General features: G+C 33.7%; 2 protein-coding genes across 2 annotated transcripts in view; both read left to right on the top strand.

Annotated features, from left to right (window-relative positions):
* LOC111519058 (myb-like protein I) overlaps window positions 1–12,768 on the top strand; it is a 34,984-nt gene extending 22,216 nt beyond the window's left edge. The window contains exons 2-4 of the mRNA XM_023177840.2: window positions 6,025–6,210; window positions 10,993–11,399; window positions 11,475–12,768. Of these exons, the coding sequence (XP_023033608.1) occupies window positions 6,025–6,210; window positions 10,993–11,399; window positions 11,475–12,417 (1,536 nt within the window). The 3' untranslated portion in view covers window positions 12,418–12,768. The remainder of the gene's footprint in view (window positions 1–6,024; window positions 6,211–10,992; window positions 11,400–11,474) is intronic.
* An 878-nt stretch (window positions 12,769–13,646) lies between these two features.
* Window positions 13,647–14,794, top strand: LOC6646043 (eukaryotic translation initiation factor 4E1). The gene is made up of 3 exons (XM_023177879.2): window positions 13,647–14,161; window positions 14,223–14,410; window positions 14,509–14,794. The coding sequence occupies exons 1-3, from the start codon at window positions 13,857–13,859 to the stop codon at window positions 14,667–14,669; spliced, it is 654 nt and encodes a 217-aa protein (XP_023033647.1). The 5' UTR covers window positions 13,647–13,856; the 3' UTR covers window positions 14,670–14,794.
* The last annotated feature ends 189 nt before the right edge of the window (window positions 14,795–14,983 follow it).

Raw genomic sequence — 14,983 nt, 5'->3', positions numbered from 1 at the left:
TCGTGCCAAATGCAGATTTTTCTATTTAATGATCATGATAATGCTATACAAATATTTCACATTTTATACTCTTGGCAATAGGGCATTATAAAATTGATCAGATGTTCGTAACAGAGTGAAGTATTCATATATATGTATTCTTGATTAGCATCAATCAGGAGAGCCCTCTATCCGTCTGTTTCAACAGATTGTTCATTTTCAGTATTCAAATATTTGGTAAGAAAGTTGGTATTAAAGTGTCTTGTTGGAATAGGTAAGTCGGGTTTGAGGTATTTACTAAGTATATGGGACTACTAAAGCACTATAGTATTATATGAACGATCAGTTGAAAAGTTAAAAGATGTTCATTAAATTAAACATTTCGATCATTGTTCAATCAACCCTAACTATCCAAAGTTTCAATATACATATCTTAATAAACAGAATGTTTCTTATAGGGAATAAAAATTGGCGGCTCTGTCAAAGGGTATATAAACTTCACCATAGTCGAAATTAGCTTCTTTGATATTTATTACAATTTCTGGTCTGTGTTTGACAATTTTTTCGAAAAAAAAATATATATATGTATTCACTTTGATGCTATCTATCATCAAACCAAACCATGTTGAGCAAATCTTTGTCTTCACTTTTATACAATAGAAACGACCCCATGAAACTCCTCCTTCTCCCCCCTAAGAGTGGGCAACAATGAACTGGATTTCTTTACTCTTTGCCTTGAATTACAACGTTCATTACAATAGAAAATGGAAATTAAACTGTGTGTGTGTGTGTGTAAAGCATGGCAAATTGCTGTCTTTAAGCTTTGATAGGATTTACTTTTCAAACCAAAAAAAAAAAAAAAACCCAAAAAATATTTCAAATATTTGTAGTTGAAAAAAAAAACTTGAGTTAAAAGCGAAAAATGTCTGCAAGGAAATGTTTTTAAACTAAGTTGCATTAATTATATCAAATATTTGTGTTTAGGGTCGCTTAAATCTTTAAAAAACTTAACGAATGAGTAAAACAGGGCTTAGAAAAAAAGGTATAGTTTAAAAAGTTAACTAAAAGTCTCTTAAAAGTTCTAAAAATCTTTGAAAGTCTGTTATCTAGTAAAATCTATGTGAAATAAAAGGATGGATCCGTTCATAATGTACCCTTCCCATTAACTCTCAATTTAAATATCCATATGTAGTTTAAGCTATGTCGTATTCATTTATCTATAATAGATCTCTGTTCTTTTCAAAATCTTTTAAAGTTCTCAAAAAAAAAAAAAATCATTAACCAAAATGTACACATAATAAAAGTAATTAAATCTTGAAAAAGTTCCTGAGGGAAAATATAGATTACTTTTGATACATAATTATATAATATGGCCACACCTATGTAACTAACTAGTCCACACTAGTAAATTAATCAAAGACTATGCAAAAATTTCTATTTAATTTAAAGTTGAAATTATCTTTAGATAATACCAATTTAAGAAGTACTGCAAAAGTAATTAACATATTCATAAGACCTACATAAGTATGAGGAAAATTGCCTAAAGAATTCTCAAGATTCAGTTTTAGAAAATGCATTTCCATTAGCCAAAGTTCCCAGTTCCCTTCTTATATACATATATATATATATAGTTTTTAATTTGCAACATCCCAGCAAAAGAATCTAATTAAAATGCGCGCTAGAAATACCAGAACAAGTTTCAGCTAAAGTAGAGAAGCTGCAGTAACTGAAGCTGACGGGCGACCTCAATGCAGAATGACTTTGGGATGCAAATTTTGTTCTATCTATCCGCCTGCCAGTCTGTCTGTCTGTCTATCTGACTGACTGTCACGCTGCCTTTCTGCCACTTTGTCTGTTGGTTGGTTACCAACAAAATGTCAATTGTAAATGCAACACCAACAGCAGCAGCAGCATCAGCATCAGCAGCCCAAAAACCAGCCAACCTAACCAACTGCGGGCTCTAGTTACAACAAACAAATATTCCGTAAATTAAAATTAGTTGTTCATTACTGACTTTGAAATACCCTTTTTTAAACGAAGATACGGCAATTTACAAGCGATTCTCTTTGTATGGTTGTTTAAATACAAGTTATATAAATTTCTAAAACACTTAAAAGACTATTTCAAATAATAATTAAATTTATAATATAAATATTCTTTAAAAAATAATTTAATATAGTTTTCTATTTGAAATATAATCCGCTTGACTTTTGAAAGTTCAAAAATATATAAAGGAAGTGTTGAAAAATGCATTTTGTAATATTTGCAAACTATTTTTTAGTTCTTATTTATTTCCTTTACTGTAATATTATATTTTGTTACTATTTCACACTGAAACTGAATACAAAGACGAGAGATTTTATTATATTTATAACACACGCTAAACTCCGGAGTTTAAAACTACATTATTATGTTTTCGCATCATTTAGTTATAATTCTCAACTAGTTTTGGCTTTGAAGACTTTGGGGGCGTCGTCATTAGAACTCTCTGGAGAAATTATGATCAAATTTAAGAGTTCTTGTTCTTGTTAAGCTATAATTTTAGAATCGTTTATCAACTTAGTCCTCAAGATGATAACTCGAATATAATGATTAAACTATTGAACCTATTTTGAAATATTCTTACAGGGTATATTGAAGCTTACTTAGCTTACTTACTCTGTCTCTGTCTCTTTTAGTCGTTCTCTGTGTCTCTCGCCCTCTGCCTTCTTATCATTGTGCTATTTATATGTAATGAAATCAGTTCTACTACCCCATCTGAACCCAGCATCTCATTCCGTTTGGCACGATGGTTTACTCCCCCGTCATCGTCATAGTTAAGTTGGTTGCCAACTTTAGAGTAGAAGTGTAAGAAATCTGCATTTCAAATCAGCGACAACAAAACACAGAGAAATACAAAAAAAACTATACCATATATATATATATATATATATATATGTGCATACATATGTATGTATAGAAAAAAATGTAAAATAAAAGCAGCTCTTACAATTGCATGCTCCAGTAATTTTCACCCAAAAAGGGGGGCAGAATGCTGCGGATGGGGCGGGGCGGTTCAGCATCAACAAGTGTCTGTATGTGTTTAAAGGGTTACCACATGAAAATGAATGAAATTCCCAGGCCCAACAGAACGGGGCCTTCCATATAAATGCATTTACATACATATATATTTGAACCGACCGTCGTCTCCATTACCAACTCACTTACCGACAAAGCTTGTTATTCAAATTGATAGAGAAACAGAAACAAAGAGATAGAGAGAGGGTGAAAGAGGAGGGGGAGGCGAAGAATGGGGCACAGCAATTGTGGGGGGTGTGCAACATTGCAACAAAAAGGGTCAAATAGAATTTCATGCTTCAAGAGTTACGCCGGCAATTTCCACCTCTCCATCTCCATCTCTGCCTCCTCTTTTATCTCTTTTACGTTTTCAGTTTAGTTAGTTAAACTTTTTAAGTTTTTGATATGTTTTAGAAACAATGAAAACTGTCTCGCTGGTCTTTTGTGGCCAAAGTTATGACCAGACCGGACTAGACCAAAAACAAAAACACACACACACACACACACACACACAGAAAACCGGAAGTTAATATACAGCAAACAAAAGAGAGAGCAAGTGAGTGTGGGGTACAGGTGGGGGACAAAACCATCTGAATCTTAGTCATGGACTTGAAATCTTCTTTTTTTTTTTTTTTGTTATTTGACGATCTCTAGTTGACATTATTCTTTTGATAGTTGAGAAGGCAATTTACTTTGTGGAAAGTTGCTGATAAACATTAGACTAACTAGAATTTCATCAAAAATGTTAATGCAGTGAAACCACGTTGAAAGAGATTGAGATAGAGGGAGAGACAGAGAGAAAGATACAGAGAGATATAGAGAAATCTTAAATGCCAAATACAAAGCTATTAGAGGGTTGAGTTATGTTTACATGATAGTCGATCTATTACAAATCTGGTAATTATCCAGTTTGATGATAATCGCTACGAAAGCAAAAACATTTTACTGAGAAAATTATGTTTAAGGTCGCTGAATCCTTTGGAAACTATATAAGTAGTCGTTCGATTTTTATGAAATTTAGTACATTTATTCATAAGTGTATCCAAGTGCAAATCACTTAACATTATAAGAATCGCTGGAAAAATAACAAAATTATTGAACTAAAACTTAATTTTCGATCGATTAGCGACCCATCAAGAAGAGCCATAGCGTAGGTTGCATTTTTTTTTGTTTTTTGAAAAAGGAGTATTAATGAATAATTGGAATATTTAGAAAATTACTTATGACTCTTGACTTCTTTAATCAGAAAAAGGATTCGTATATGATCAACAAACTTAAAGATAAATGTTTTTAAATTTGCTTCAACAATTATTTCTATTCAATAAGATAATAAAATCAAATCTAAGTGAAACCGCACCTTAAAAATTCTTGTGAATTCTTGCCTTTTCCGAAACATTTGCCCATTCTATGGATAACATTTCTAAATAACCAATTTGATATGCATATTTTGTACATCAAACAAGCCGAATGTAGCAAAAAATTACAGACTCCCATATACAATGAGATAGATAAATCAAAATTACATTAATTAACAACCATGTAAAATTGCGCCAAATTGAGTTTTTTCTTCTCTTTCGTTTTTCTAAATTGACCACAATTTTTTTTCGCGAAGGAGGGGCGTGTCCAGGCAAAACCACAAATGGTAATTTGACTAGTTGTTTGGTTTTGTTTTTGGTTGTCAGTTAGTTGGTTAGTTACTTGGCCAAATGAAATTTGCAATCAAAAAAACATCTGTTGAAATAACAATTTTTTGATTGTCAAATGCGAGTAAGTTTAGATACCTATGATCACCCACACACAGATGGATACCCTGCGAAGGTGATTAATTAAGAATATATAGGTATAAAAAAATACAAATATTTCTAGATCAACAGTCATCATCATATTTCTATAATGAGAAGTGAGGTTTAAAGTCTTTTAACTTTTCCTTCGTTTATCACAATATACCCTTACTTAAACCTTTGAGTTTTCATAGGGTATGTAAATGTACTTTTCATTTTCCGGATGTGGGTGTGGTTGGTCTGGGGGAAGGGGGAGGAGGAGGTTGGGCATAACAGATTACATCATAATTTAGTTTAGGACAAAAATATACAAACCAAACTAAAGAAAAAAGAAAAAAGAAACAATTTTCACCAACTTTAAACAAATAGTTTTTATTTTTGCGTTTCTTTTGGTTTTCTTTCGTTAAAGTTGTGGGTCAAAGTCTTTGAAAAAATGATGTTATAAAAGAAAAAGTAAACCATGAACATAAAAAAATCAACGCTTTAAAAAAAAATAATCAAAAAAAAAAAAACAAAGAAAGAAACAAAACCAAGTTATGTATAAGAAAACATGGCGCATAACTGACAAACGAGTTCTGCTAGACAATCCTCCTGCTCCTCCTTCTCCTCTATATCATCCCCTTAGCGAACCCCCTTCCCCCCTACCCTGTTCTCCACAATCCATTTGCAGTGCACTCTCTTCGCTTCAATAAATGTGGAAAATGTTAAGTATACCAGAAATTTATTGCAGCTATTTTTTAATGTAGTGTGAAAAAAATACGAAAAAATAAATCTGAATTAATAATGAATGAAAAAAATATAAAAAATATAAAAAACAAACAGCAGAAAAAACCCCAAAATAGAAGGAAAAAAAAAGCGAGCAGAGTAAAAATAATTTCTCTAATTAATTGTACATGCGTTTAAAAGGGGCAGAGAGGGAGAGGGAGGAGGTTGTGTCTTTTCGAAATTTTCCCCTTTTTTGGCCAAGACAATTTTTTCTTATGAAAAACCACGCCAAATGAAAGCCAACAAACGATACATCTCTGTGTGTGTGTGTGTGTGCATGTGTGTGGCAACAACTTGGCGACACTTTGACAACATTTTTGAAATTTTCATTTATTTCTTTTCATCTGCAAAAAAAAAAAAAAGAAGAAAAAAAAAACCAAAGCTCGATCTCTTGGCTAATTTAACGCGCATTTTTTTTTCCATTTATTAAAATTGTTTTCAGGATGCCAACAACATTGGCTGCGGCGCACCCAACTATGGACAACAGCAGCAACAGCAGCAATTGCAACTGCAGCAGCAACAACAACAACAACAACAACAGCAACAACAACAACATCCACCGCAACTAAATGTCGAGGCTGTCATATTACAGAATCAGGTGGATTCATTGCAATGGCAATTGAAACAGGTGAGTTGTGAATTGGTTTTACTTACATGTAGCTAGACTAACAAATGAAATATGGAGAAGGGAGAGTAGGAAGAGCAGGGGGACGGTGGTCACATAAATCTTGGCTGAAAAAACGAAAGACTTAAAACACAAACGTGAGTGGTTGGAAATCAAATGCTAAATGCCAATCCCAATCCCAATTCCAATTCCCATTTCAAGTGAATGGATCTTGTTTTTGTTGTTGTTGTGGAATATATGTTACACATGCTTTGCATAAACATTTACATAAATATATCCACAGACATCCATCTAAACATCCATCCATCCATCCAGTTGCCATTAGTTAAAGTTGTTTCCTTGTCTTTGGACTTGCCTTTCTTTCCGCTCATTCTTTTAAATTGTTCTCACGCTTAATTATCAAATAGAATTCTACTTTAGCCATTTGTCTGTCTGTCTGTCTGTCTGTGTTGGATAAGTGGATTTTTAGCATTTCCTTTAATTCTTTTTTTTTAGTCTTTGTCTATTCTATTCTTTTCTTTTTATTATTTCTTTTTCTTTTTTTTCGCTCCTCTTTGAGGGCCACAATTAGTCGGCATATTCTGGTCTGAACGCTTAATTATAGAGCTAACCCCCCCTTACCCCATATACAAGAAGAAGTCGGATCTCTCTGCCACTCTCTCACTCTTCTTCTCCGTGTTTATTCTATTCTGTTGTGTCTTGGTCTTGGTCATCAGATTGTCTTGACTTTGACCATTTCCTCTACATGCAGCTGGCAGCTGAGAGTTAATTTTATACTTCCTCAACCTCGAAAGGTTGATGATAATGGGGACTAAGACATCGTCTTCCTTGGATTCTTCTTTGTATTCAATATTCTGTGATGGTCCATCAAAGATTTCTAGTAAATGATTAACTTTATGTGTATGTTGAAAAGCAAAACCAAAACCAAAACCAAAAGAATTGATGCTGTACACAAGTTGATAGTGATCTTATATGATACATGAATGTAGGTAGATATATATGTATATATGTACTTGGCATGAGGGACGACTTTAATAACTAATTGCTTACAATGTAGTCAAGTCATGGAATGACTTGTCAATTAAGCTTTGATCAGAAATCGTTTTCATAAAATAACATCAATATTTTTTATAGTCCAAGCACTTAAGCAACTTTTAAAAATTATTGCTGAAAATAAGTGGAGTTCATTTAATACAAATGGCAAATAAATGTTGCTAAATACATACATATATAAAGTGCCCCCAAAGGTATGCCATGTAAACTTGTCTCTTTGTTTACTGAGGCATTTATTGATAGTTGATGGTATCTAAAAAGTTCATTCAAAAACAAACTTAAAATAGATTTCACACAAAAGAAATAAATGATATTTACTAAAACTTCCAAACGATTTGACCCTTAAAATATGCTACAGTTTATTCAAATTTTAGCCACCAATTGACAATTATGTTGTTTATAATAAAGTTGATGACTATTTGATGCTTTTGTTTTAATAATAAAGTAATTGTGGTTTGATCTACAGATCAACTCTAATCAACGATTGGTTGCCCCTTAAAGTTGGCTATGCAATATATATTATTTTTGGGGTCTCTCTAGAGTTTATTTCATTTTGGAGTTTTCGTTAAATCAATTTCATTTTAAGACTATTCTAGAACTTATATATCTATTAACCAACTACACACACGCACACACACACACATTCCTAAAATATACCAAATTTAGGTCATTTTCTTTTTTTCCTTTTGGCTCTTCTTCTTCTTCTTCTATATTCTATCAACTAAGCTTTCTCATAGATTTTCCACTTGCCAGCATCATGAACTAACCCACTTAGCACCTTTAAGCCGATTTTACTTGCATCTTTGCACCTGCTGACCTTCAATGTAGCATCACACACAGACACCCATACATATGCTCACACACACACACACACACACATCACTTTCAATTCCAATTCCAATTGAGATTCTACCATAAAAATATATTTACGCTTTCCATATCGATTTAATGCGCTCTCAAGGGGAAAGCAGAGAGAAACATAGAGTAATAGAGAAGAGGGAGAGAGAAAGGGAGTAAGAAGGGGAGACGTAACTGAGAAGAAGGTGAAGCAAAAAGCATTGCAAAAAAAAAAAAAAACAAAAGCCAAAGAAAAATAGAAAGAAAAACACATATAATCAGTGATAAATATTTTTCCTCTTCTATCGAGAGAGTTGTGGCCAAGGAAAAGACTAGGAAAAACTAGGTTACTCTACGAAGAGAAACAAAAACAAAAAAAAAACTTCATTAAGAAGAAAAACATCAAGTTCGTGTGGGCAGACGTGATTTTTTGATTGATTGATTGATTGACTGATTGACTGATAGATTGATAGGCAAAAGCGAAAAAAACCAAAGAAACCATTGAACGACCAGGCGAGTCTGTGGGATGAGGCGGGGGGAGGCATACGTTTGGTTTTTTTTCTTTTAAGGAAATGCGTAAGTTAAGCAGCTGACAGAGCGGAACTAAGCCATGAAAAATCCAACAAAAATCTGGTGCAGCAATTCCCCAAGCAACCCATCATCACCCCCACCCACCGCTCCAATTGCACATTAATGAATTAAACAAAGCATAACAACAAAATTAAAAGAAATGAAAAGCAACAACAACAACAACAACAACAAAGCAACAAAAATAAAATGCATTTCCACATAATTTTCAAATAAATCAACAGCACAGCAAACAATTTTCCAAAACAAAACACGCAGTAGGAAAAACTGCCAATGAAAAACATAAAAAAAAAAAACACGAAAAAAAATACAACTGCAAAAAAAATTACACCAACTTGCTGCAAAAATCATTACATAATCATCTAAACGGGCTTAAAAGAGGAAAAACAGCTAACCGAAATTAACATTTTTCGCCAGCTTGCCAACTCTGTGTGAACCTTTTTTGGCCAATTTTCAAATTGTTGTCGCCAAGGCGTGGCCCCCGCCCTCTATGTTGATGAGGCGAAGGTGGCAAATGGTGGCCAATTTGGCAAACACCTTTTGAAATGGCTTTCGATAATTGGCCATAAGACAAGACTGGCTTTGGTTTTTGGTCTTGGTCTTGTTTTATTTTTTTTTTTTTGGCTCTCGAGAAGTGTAGCGAAACCGACATAAAGAGAAAAAAAAAGAAGCGAAGCGACTTTTATTATCTGGATTGAGTTGATTTTATCATACCCTATTTATTTAGTCGTAAACTAAACGGGTATATTACTATACAAGATGACATAGAACACATTTTCATAACGTTTTGGAATTGAAACTTGATATATTTGCAAGGTGATTTAAGAAATTTTTTAAGATATTCAGTAGTAAAGCTAATAGACATCTTTAAACTATCTTACTTATTAAAATCGTTTGACTGTAAAAAATATATCAAACAAAATTCTAGAAATTTTTGAAAGATATGTAAATTTGCTGTTCGAAAAGTCGAACAATGTCCAACAATGAGTTAAAAGCACATCATGTGGACAAAATTAATTATGGATGATGGATGATTTTCGAATGATGTCTTCTATTTGTCATGATTTAAATTCAAAATTCTAGAATGGTCAAAAAACAGAAAAACTAGGAGCAATTTAACCTTTAAACACTTTTTAGATTTAGAATAAAGAGATCAATACAAGAACTCTGTCAAAATTAGGGTTTACATCAGAGCACAAAGACAAGACCAACTTCATTTTACTAAGTTATCAGTTAGTAAAAGTTATCTTTCTCCCAGGTTATATCTTGTGAATTTATCATCTCTTTTTACTGTCGCTTTTTCGTTAAGTTCGATTTTAAAGTCACAATTATCTTAAAGAAGTTTTCACTTCAAAAGTGATGCGGAGAATAAAAAGAAAATCCAGAAATTCCCAAATTCTAAATGACAAAATTCATATTATTAAAATACATTTAAATAGGTCAATCTAAAAACTAAATTTTTGAAAATTGTAAAAAAATGGAAATGCATTTATCTATATGTTTTTAATAATGAATGAATATTCTGCTAGGTCTATCCAAATCATATTTTAGTTTAGAAAATAGACATCGTATTATTATAATTCAATATGAGGGTATCTAGAAGTCGTTTAGATGCGCTTAGCACTTTTGTTTGTTAGTGGCCCACAGACCCAGAGATCAAAAAAAGAAAGAAGGAGGGTAACAGAAGATAAAAAAAAAAGTGAAACAAAAATCAAACGGCATTTAAGTGAAAGTTATAGCTAAGGAGAAGGCCGGACCGAGCCGAGCCGTTCGTTGATGCTGCTGCTGCTCCACTAAGATAAATCTGCATTAACAACAAGTCAATGTAAATTGTTTGATACAGATAACCAGACACACATACATACATATGATTATTAACATAAATTATGAATTTATAAGCATTTTTAAATCACACTTTTCATCTTGTCACACACACACACACAGTTTTGTAGGCAATTTGAATTCATTGACCTTTTGATGGCAGTTACAGTGGATAAAACAGCTCAAGATGATGTGTGATGATCTAACTTTCGCTACCAAAACAAAACTCACCTAAAAAGTATAAAAAGAAGAATTTAAATAAGCCAAGTTTTCGTACCTATTAATTTATAGTTTTAAGATCAAAATCTCTCTATATATGTTGTATATGGAAATCTACAAACCATTTGCCATTTAAAGGCATGAAAGTTAGCTGAGTTTTATGTGTGTGATGAAAAAAGAATTATGCAGAATTAGTAATAGACGAACCATGAAATGATACTCCTAGTCTAATCTTGTCATCTCTCTCACTCTCTCGCTTTTTTTTAGACGGAAACCAATTGCGACATGTATCGGGCCGTTATGGAGGAAGTGGCCCGATTCTTTGATCGTTACCAACAGCAACAACAGAATTATAGAAATATTTTGGCAGCAGCCGAAAATGGACATCAGCAGCAAATTTCACGCTCAAAGAGTTTGCATCATGTCCAGGCAGTGGGCAATAATAGCCCAATGCAAATGGATGGACACAATCAATTGGATATTGGCAGTGCTGGCGGTGGTGGTGGTGGTGGTGGTGCCGGTGGTGTCGGAGGCAATGATAGTGCTGCCTATTTAAGGGCCAGAAGTAGCACCAATTTAATGTTAAATAAATCAATGTTAACCATGAATGATGAGCATAACTATGAGAGTATAGCACCAGCTGGTAGCTACAATGCTTTCAAGGATTTCACATGGTAAGCTAAAGCTTAGATCTATCAATATCAATAATTCTTTCTAATATCGCATCTCTCCCTCTGTCTGTTGACCAGGCGCCGCTCACCCAAGAAACCAGGCGGTAATGGAGGCGGTTGCAAGGCACGTCTTTCCTCACCCGAGGCAGAAGCAGAGAAACTAAATCAGGAGGCATTTCGTTTGGCCCGAACCATACGCAATTTACTGCATACGAATCAACAACAGACGGATCTTATGCAACAGTCACGTCACTCATTGGCCTCCACATCGATTGGTTCGCATCATTATAGAAAAATGTCATTGCACAATTCCACTGCCCTAATGATGGAGACATCAATTTCACCGGCAACGATGGCCAAAACAAATGCTGCAGCCGAAATGCTTTTTCTGCGAGCCAATAATATACGAGATTCACGTCTTTCATTACGCAGTTCCACCGATAGTTCTGTTCATTCCACGATCTCATCATCGACAGCCTCATCGTCGTCAAAAATTGAAACGGATGATGAAACTACAACCACTTCAACCACCAACAACAACAACAACAACACTAATGGCATTAACCCCACCACCAACACCACCACCACAGGCAACACCATCACATCCTCCTCTTTGTCCAACAATACATCAACATCAGCCATTATCAATAAGCAAGCAAATGTCAATCATCATGGTTCAAGCACTGAGGATGAGAGTGGTTTCAGTTCAATTAGCTCATTTCATGATATTGGCTTGCCCCTAAGCTCCACATTGATAGCAACAGATGAGAAACAACAACGTCGTTTATCCCTATCCAGTAATCTATCCACCAACAACAACAACAACAACAACAACACAGAGAGTCGCAATTCTACACTGAAATCGGCATTAAATGGCATTGGCTTACCTCCACCTAGCAGCAGCAGCAGCAGCGGCAGCAGCAATAGTTCCAAGACCATCTATCGCAGTACGGGCAGCACCCATTATAATCGCTTCTCCACCTTATCAAACGAAGATGCTGCAGCTGTTCTGTGGGTCTAAAGCCACAACACATTTTCACCTACAAATTTCTCCTACCCAGTGTAACTTGTAAGATTTTTTTTGATAGTGCCTCATGCTTAGTACTTAACCATAAGAGGCCACAAAGGGTGTGTGTGTGAGAGAGAGAGAGAGAGAGAGCAAAGATATGCAATGACAGCAAAATCTTGCCCAAATCGGTTATGATTACAAAATCATATAGCAATCCATGCATATCTCTCTTTCTCTCTCTCTCTTTTATTCGCTCTTGCTCTCTCCCTTTTGGTCTCGATCATTATCATTTTGAATGCTGTATACTTTTTTTCGCTCTATGTTATTTAATCTATTACTATTATTATCATATTTTGTATGTGAAACCCAAAAGCATTTTTAAGTTTAAATGAAAAAAAATTTTATTTTTTTTACGTTTTTTTTTTCTTTGTTTAAGTTAGATTTTGCAGTATTTATAAATAAAATATAATATAAAATATATATCTTAAAACATTTTTGAAAATGTTCTTATTGTTGTAAAATTAATAGAATCGATAGCAAATTGTTGTTGAGGATTTTGAAACTGTTATTTTATTTGAAACTCAGTTCGAAATATTATCTCGACACAAAAGTCAGATAGTTTTAAAACTTCTTTTAAACATTTTATTTTTAGGCAAGCCTGGGCCTAGAAATGTAGAAAAATTTCAATCGGAGGTATTTGCCTCCAAAACTGTCCCTCTCCCATTGAGGTCAAGGTCCAAAATTTAAAGGTATTGGTCTATACTTTATCGAAGATGGATTTTAACAACCTTCCCTACTCAATCAACTGTCATGGACACCATTAACAGATGATATCCAGAGCCGAATTTTACTTTTTTTTGAATATGAGGTTTCCTTTTTTGAGCCTTTTCTATACAAAATCTGAAAAATTTATGCAAAATCATTTCAGCCCATATTAATACTTTAGTTCAGTTAAGTTCCTGTATACCATTCAATAGAATTGAAATTATTCAACTTTTGCGTAAAAAATTATAAGCTCTATCGATTGAGTACTAAGAAAGATTTTGTTAAAACTAAAGTTATGCAGTTACAAGTGATAGAAAGTAGAATTTTCTAATAATTAATAAATCGAATTATTAATAACTCTATTTTCAGGAGATTTAATTTACATTTATAATGGATATTTCTATTTAGCATTGCTTTCTCATTCTGAAATCTAAATTTTTTTTGTGTGTTTTTTCAAAATTTATTGTTGGATTATTTAAATTTTTAAATATTTCGCCTTTTTGTCTTTTAAAATTTCTTTTGGCCCAAATTAATCCAACAAAATTATGTGCAAAATTATATGATTAAAACACCAGCCTTTCTTATCTCGCTTCACGACCTCCGCTGCAACTTATTGGCATTTATAGGGAAATAACGTGTTAAGATTTTCCTTCCAGAGAAGGAGCAACGACTTTGAGAAACCAATTATGATCAGTGCACCAATGGAGACGTTGACCTTTACGCCAAATAGATATATGAAACGAAAACAAGGGAATTTCTGCAATAGAGTAACGAACGAAGTCCATTATAATGCACAATTCAGGCATCCTCTGGAACATATATGGACATTATGGTATTTAGAGAATGATCGTTCCAAACATTGGAAGGATATGCTTAATGAGATAACACAGATTGAGAGTGTAGAGACATTTTGGAGTATGTATTATACTATAAAAACGCCATCAGAGTTGAAAATTGGTTGCGATTATTCCATGTTCAAGCGGAACATAAAGTAAGTGAAGGAACAGGACTCACCAGGGCTTGTAATCCTTTTTTCGTCCGTTCGACTTTAGACCCATGTGGGAGGATGAGGCCAATATCAAAGGTGGTCGTTGGCTCATAACTGTTGCCAAAAACTCCAAAACGGAACTCGATCGCATCTGGCTGGACATATTGCTCATGATGGTGGGCGAGAGTTTTGACTATTCTTATGAGATTTGTGGAGCCGTCATTAATATTCGTGCCAAGAGCAATAAGATTTGTAAATTTCTTCCCTTTTTTTTGTCATACTTCTTCGTCTATGTTTCTCATCTCTCTCTCTCTCTCTTTCTCTCCACTATCACTCTATCGACTCTATAGCTGTTTGGACAGCAAATAGTTCAAATGAATTGGCCATTTTGGAGATTGGTCAAAAACTTAAAATGCTATTGCATTTACAAACGCATAATCTACATTATCAATTACACTCGGATGCAATGTCTAAAATCAATTCGGGCGTTAAATCGGTTTATACTCTATGAAGGAAAACCAAATCACCAAATCAAAATTCTTTATTTTGTTGTTAAAAATTTCTTATTTGGTCGTAGTATTCGACTGATCGTGAGATCAACTTAAGGAATAAAAGAGGCTGTGTGTTTATATAAAATGTTGTTTCTTTATATATATATATATTAAAGTTATATTAATTTTTATATATTAAATATTAAAATACAAAAAAAAAAAAGAAAAAATTTACTCAGTAAACATTCACAGCGATTCGCGGCGCATCGATCGATAGATCATCATAAGCGAATGCGTTTTCTAGTCACTATTTAAGATTAGTTACAATGGGACA

Source organism: Drosophila willistoni, assembly GCF_018902025.1.
Source record: "Drosophila willistoni isolate 14030-0811.24 chromosome XR unlocalized genomic scaffold, UCI_dwil_1.1 Seg105, whole genome shotgun sequence".
Lineage (NCBI taxonomy): Eukaryota > Metazoa > Arthropoda > Insecta > Diptera > Drosophilidae > Drosophila > Drosophila willistoni.
Note: the sequence above shows the minus strand (reverse complement) of the source record. Positions and strands in the feature narration are given on the sequence as shown.

Excerpts from the sequence above, each read along its gene's own strand:
- LOC6646043 (XM_023177879.2), top strand. The coding sequence starts at position 13,857 with ATGATCAGTGCACCAATGGAGACGTTGACCTTTACGCCAAATAGATAT. Across the intron at positions 14,162-14,222 it reads ATGTTCAAGCGGAACATAAA|ACCCATGTGGGAGGATGAGG; the intron begins GTAAGTGAAGGA and ends GTTCGACTTTAG. Across the intron at positions 14,411-14,508 it reads TGCCAAGAGCAATAAGATTT|CTGTTTGGACAGCAAATAGT; the intron begins GTAAATTTCTTC and ends TCGACTCTATAG.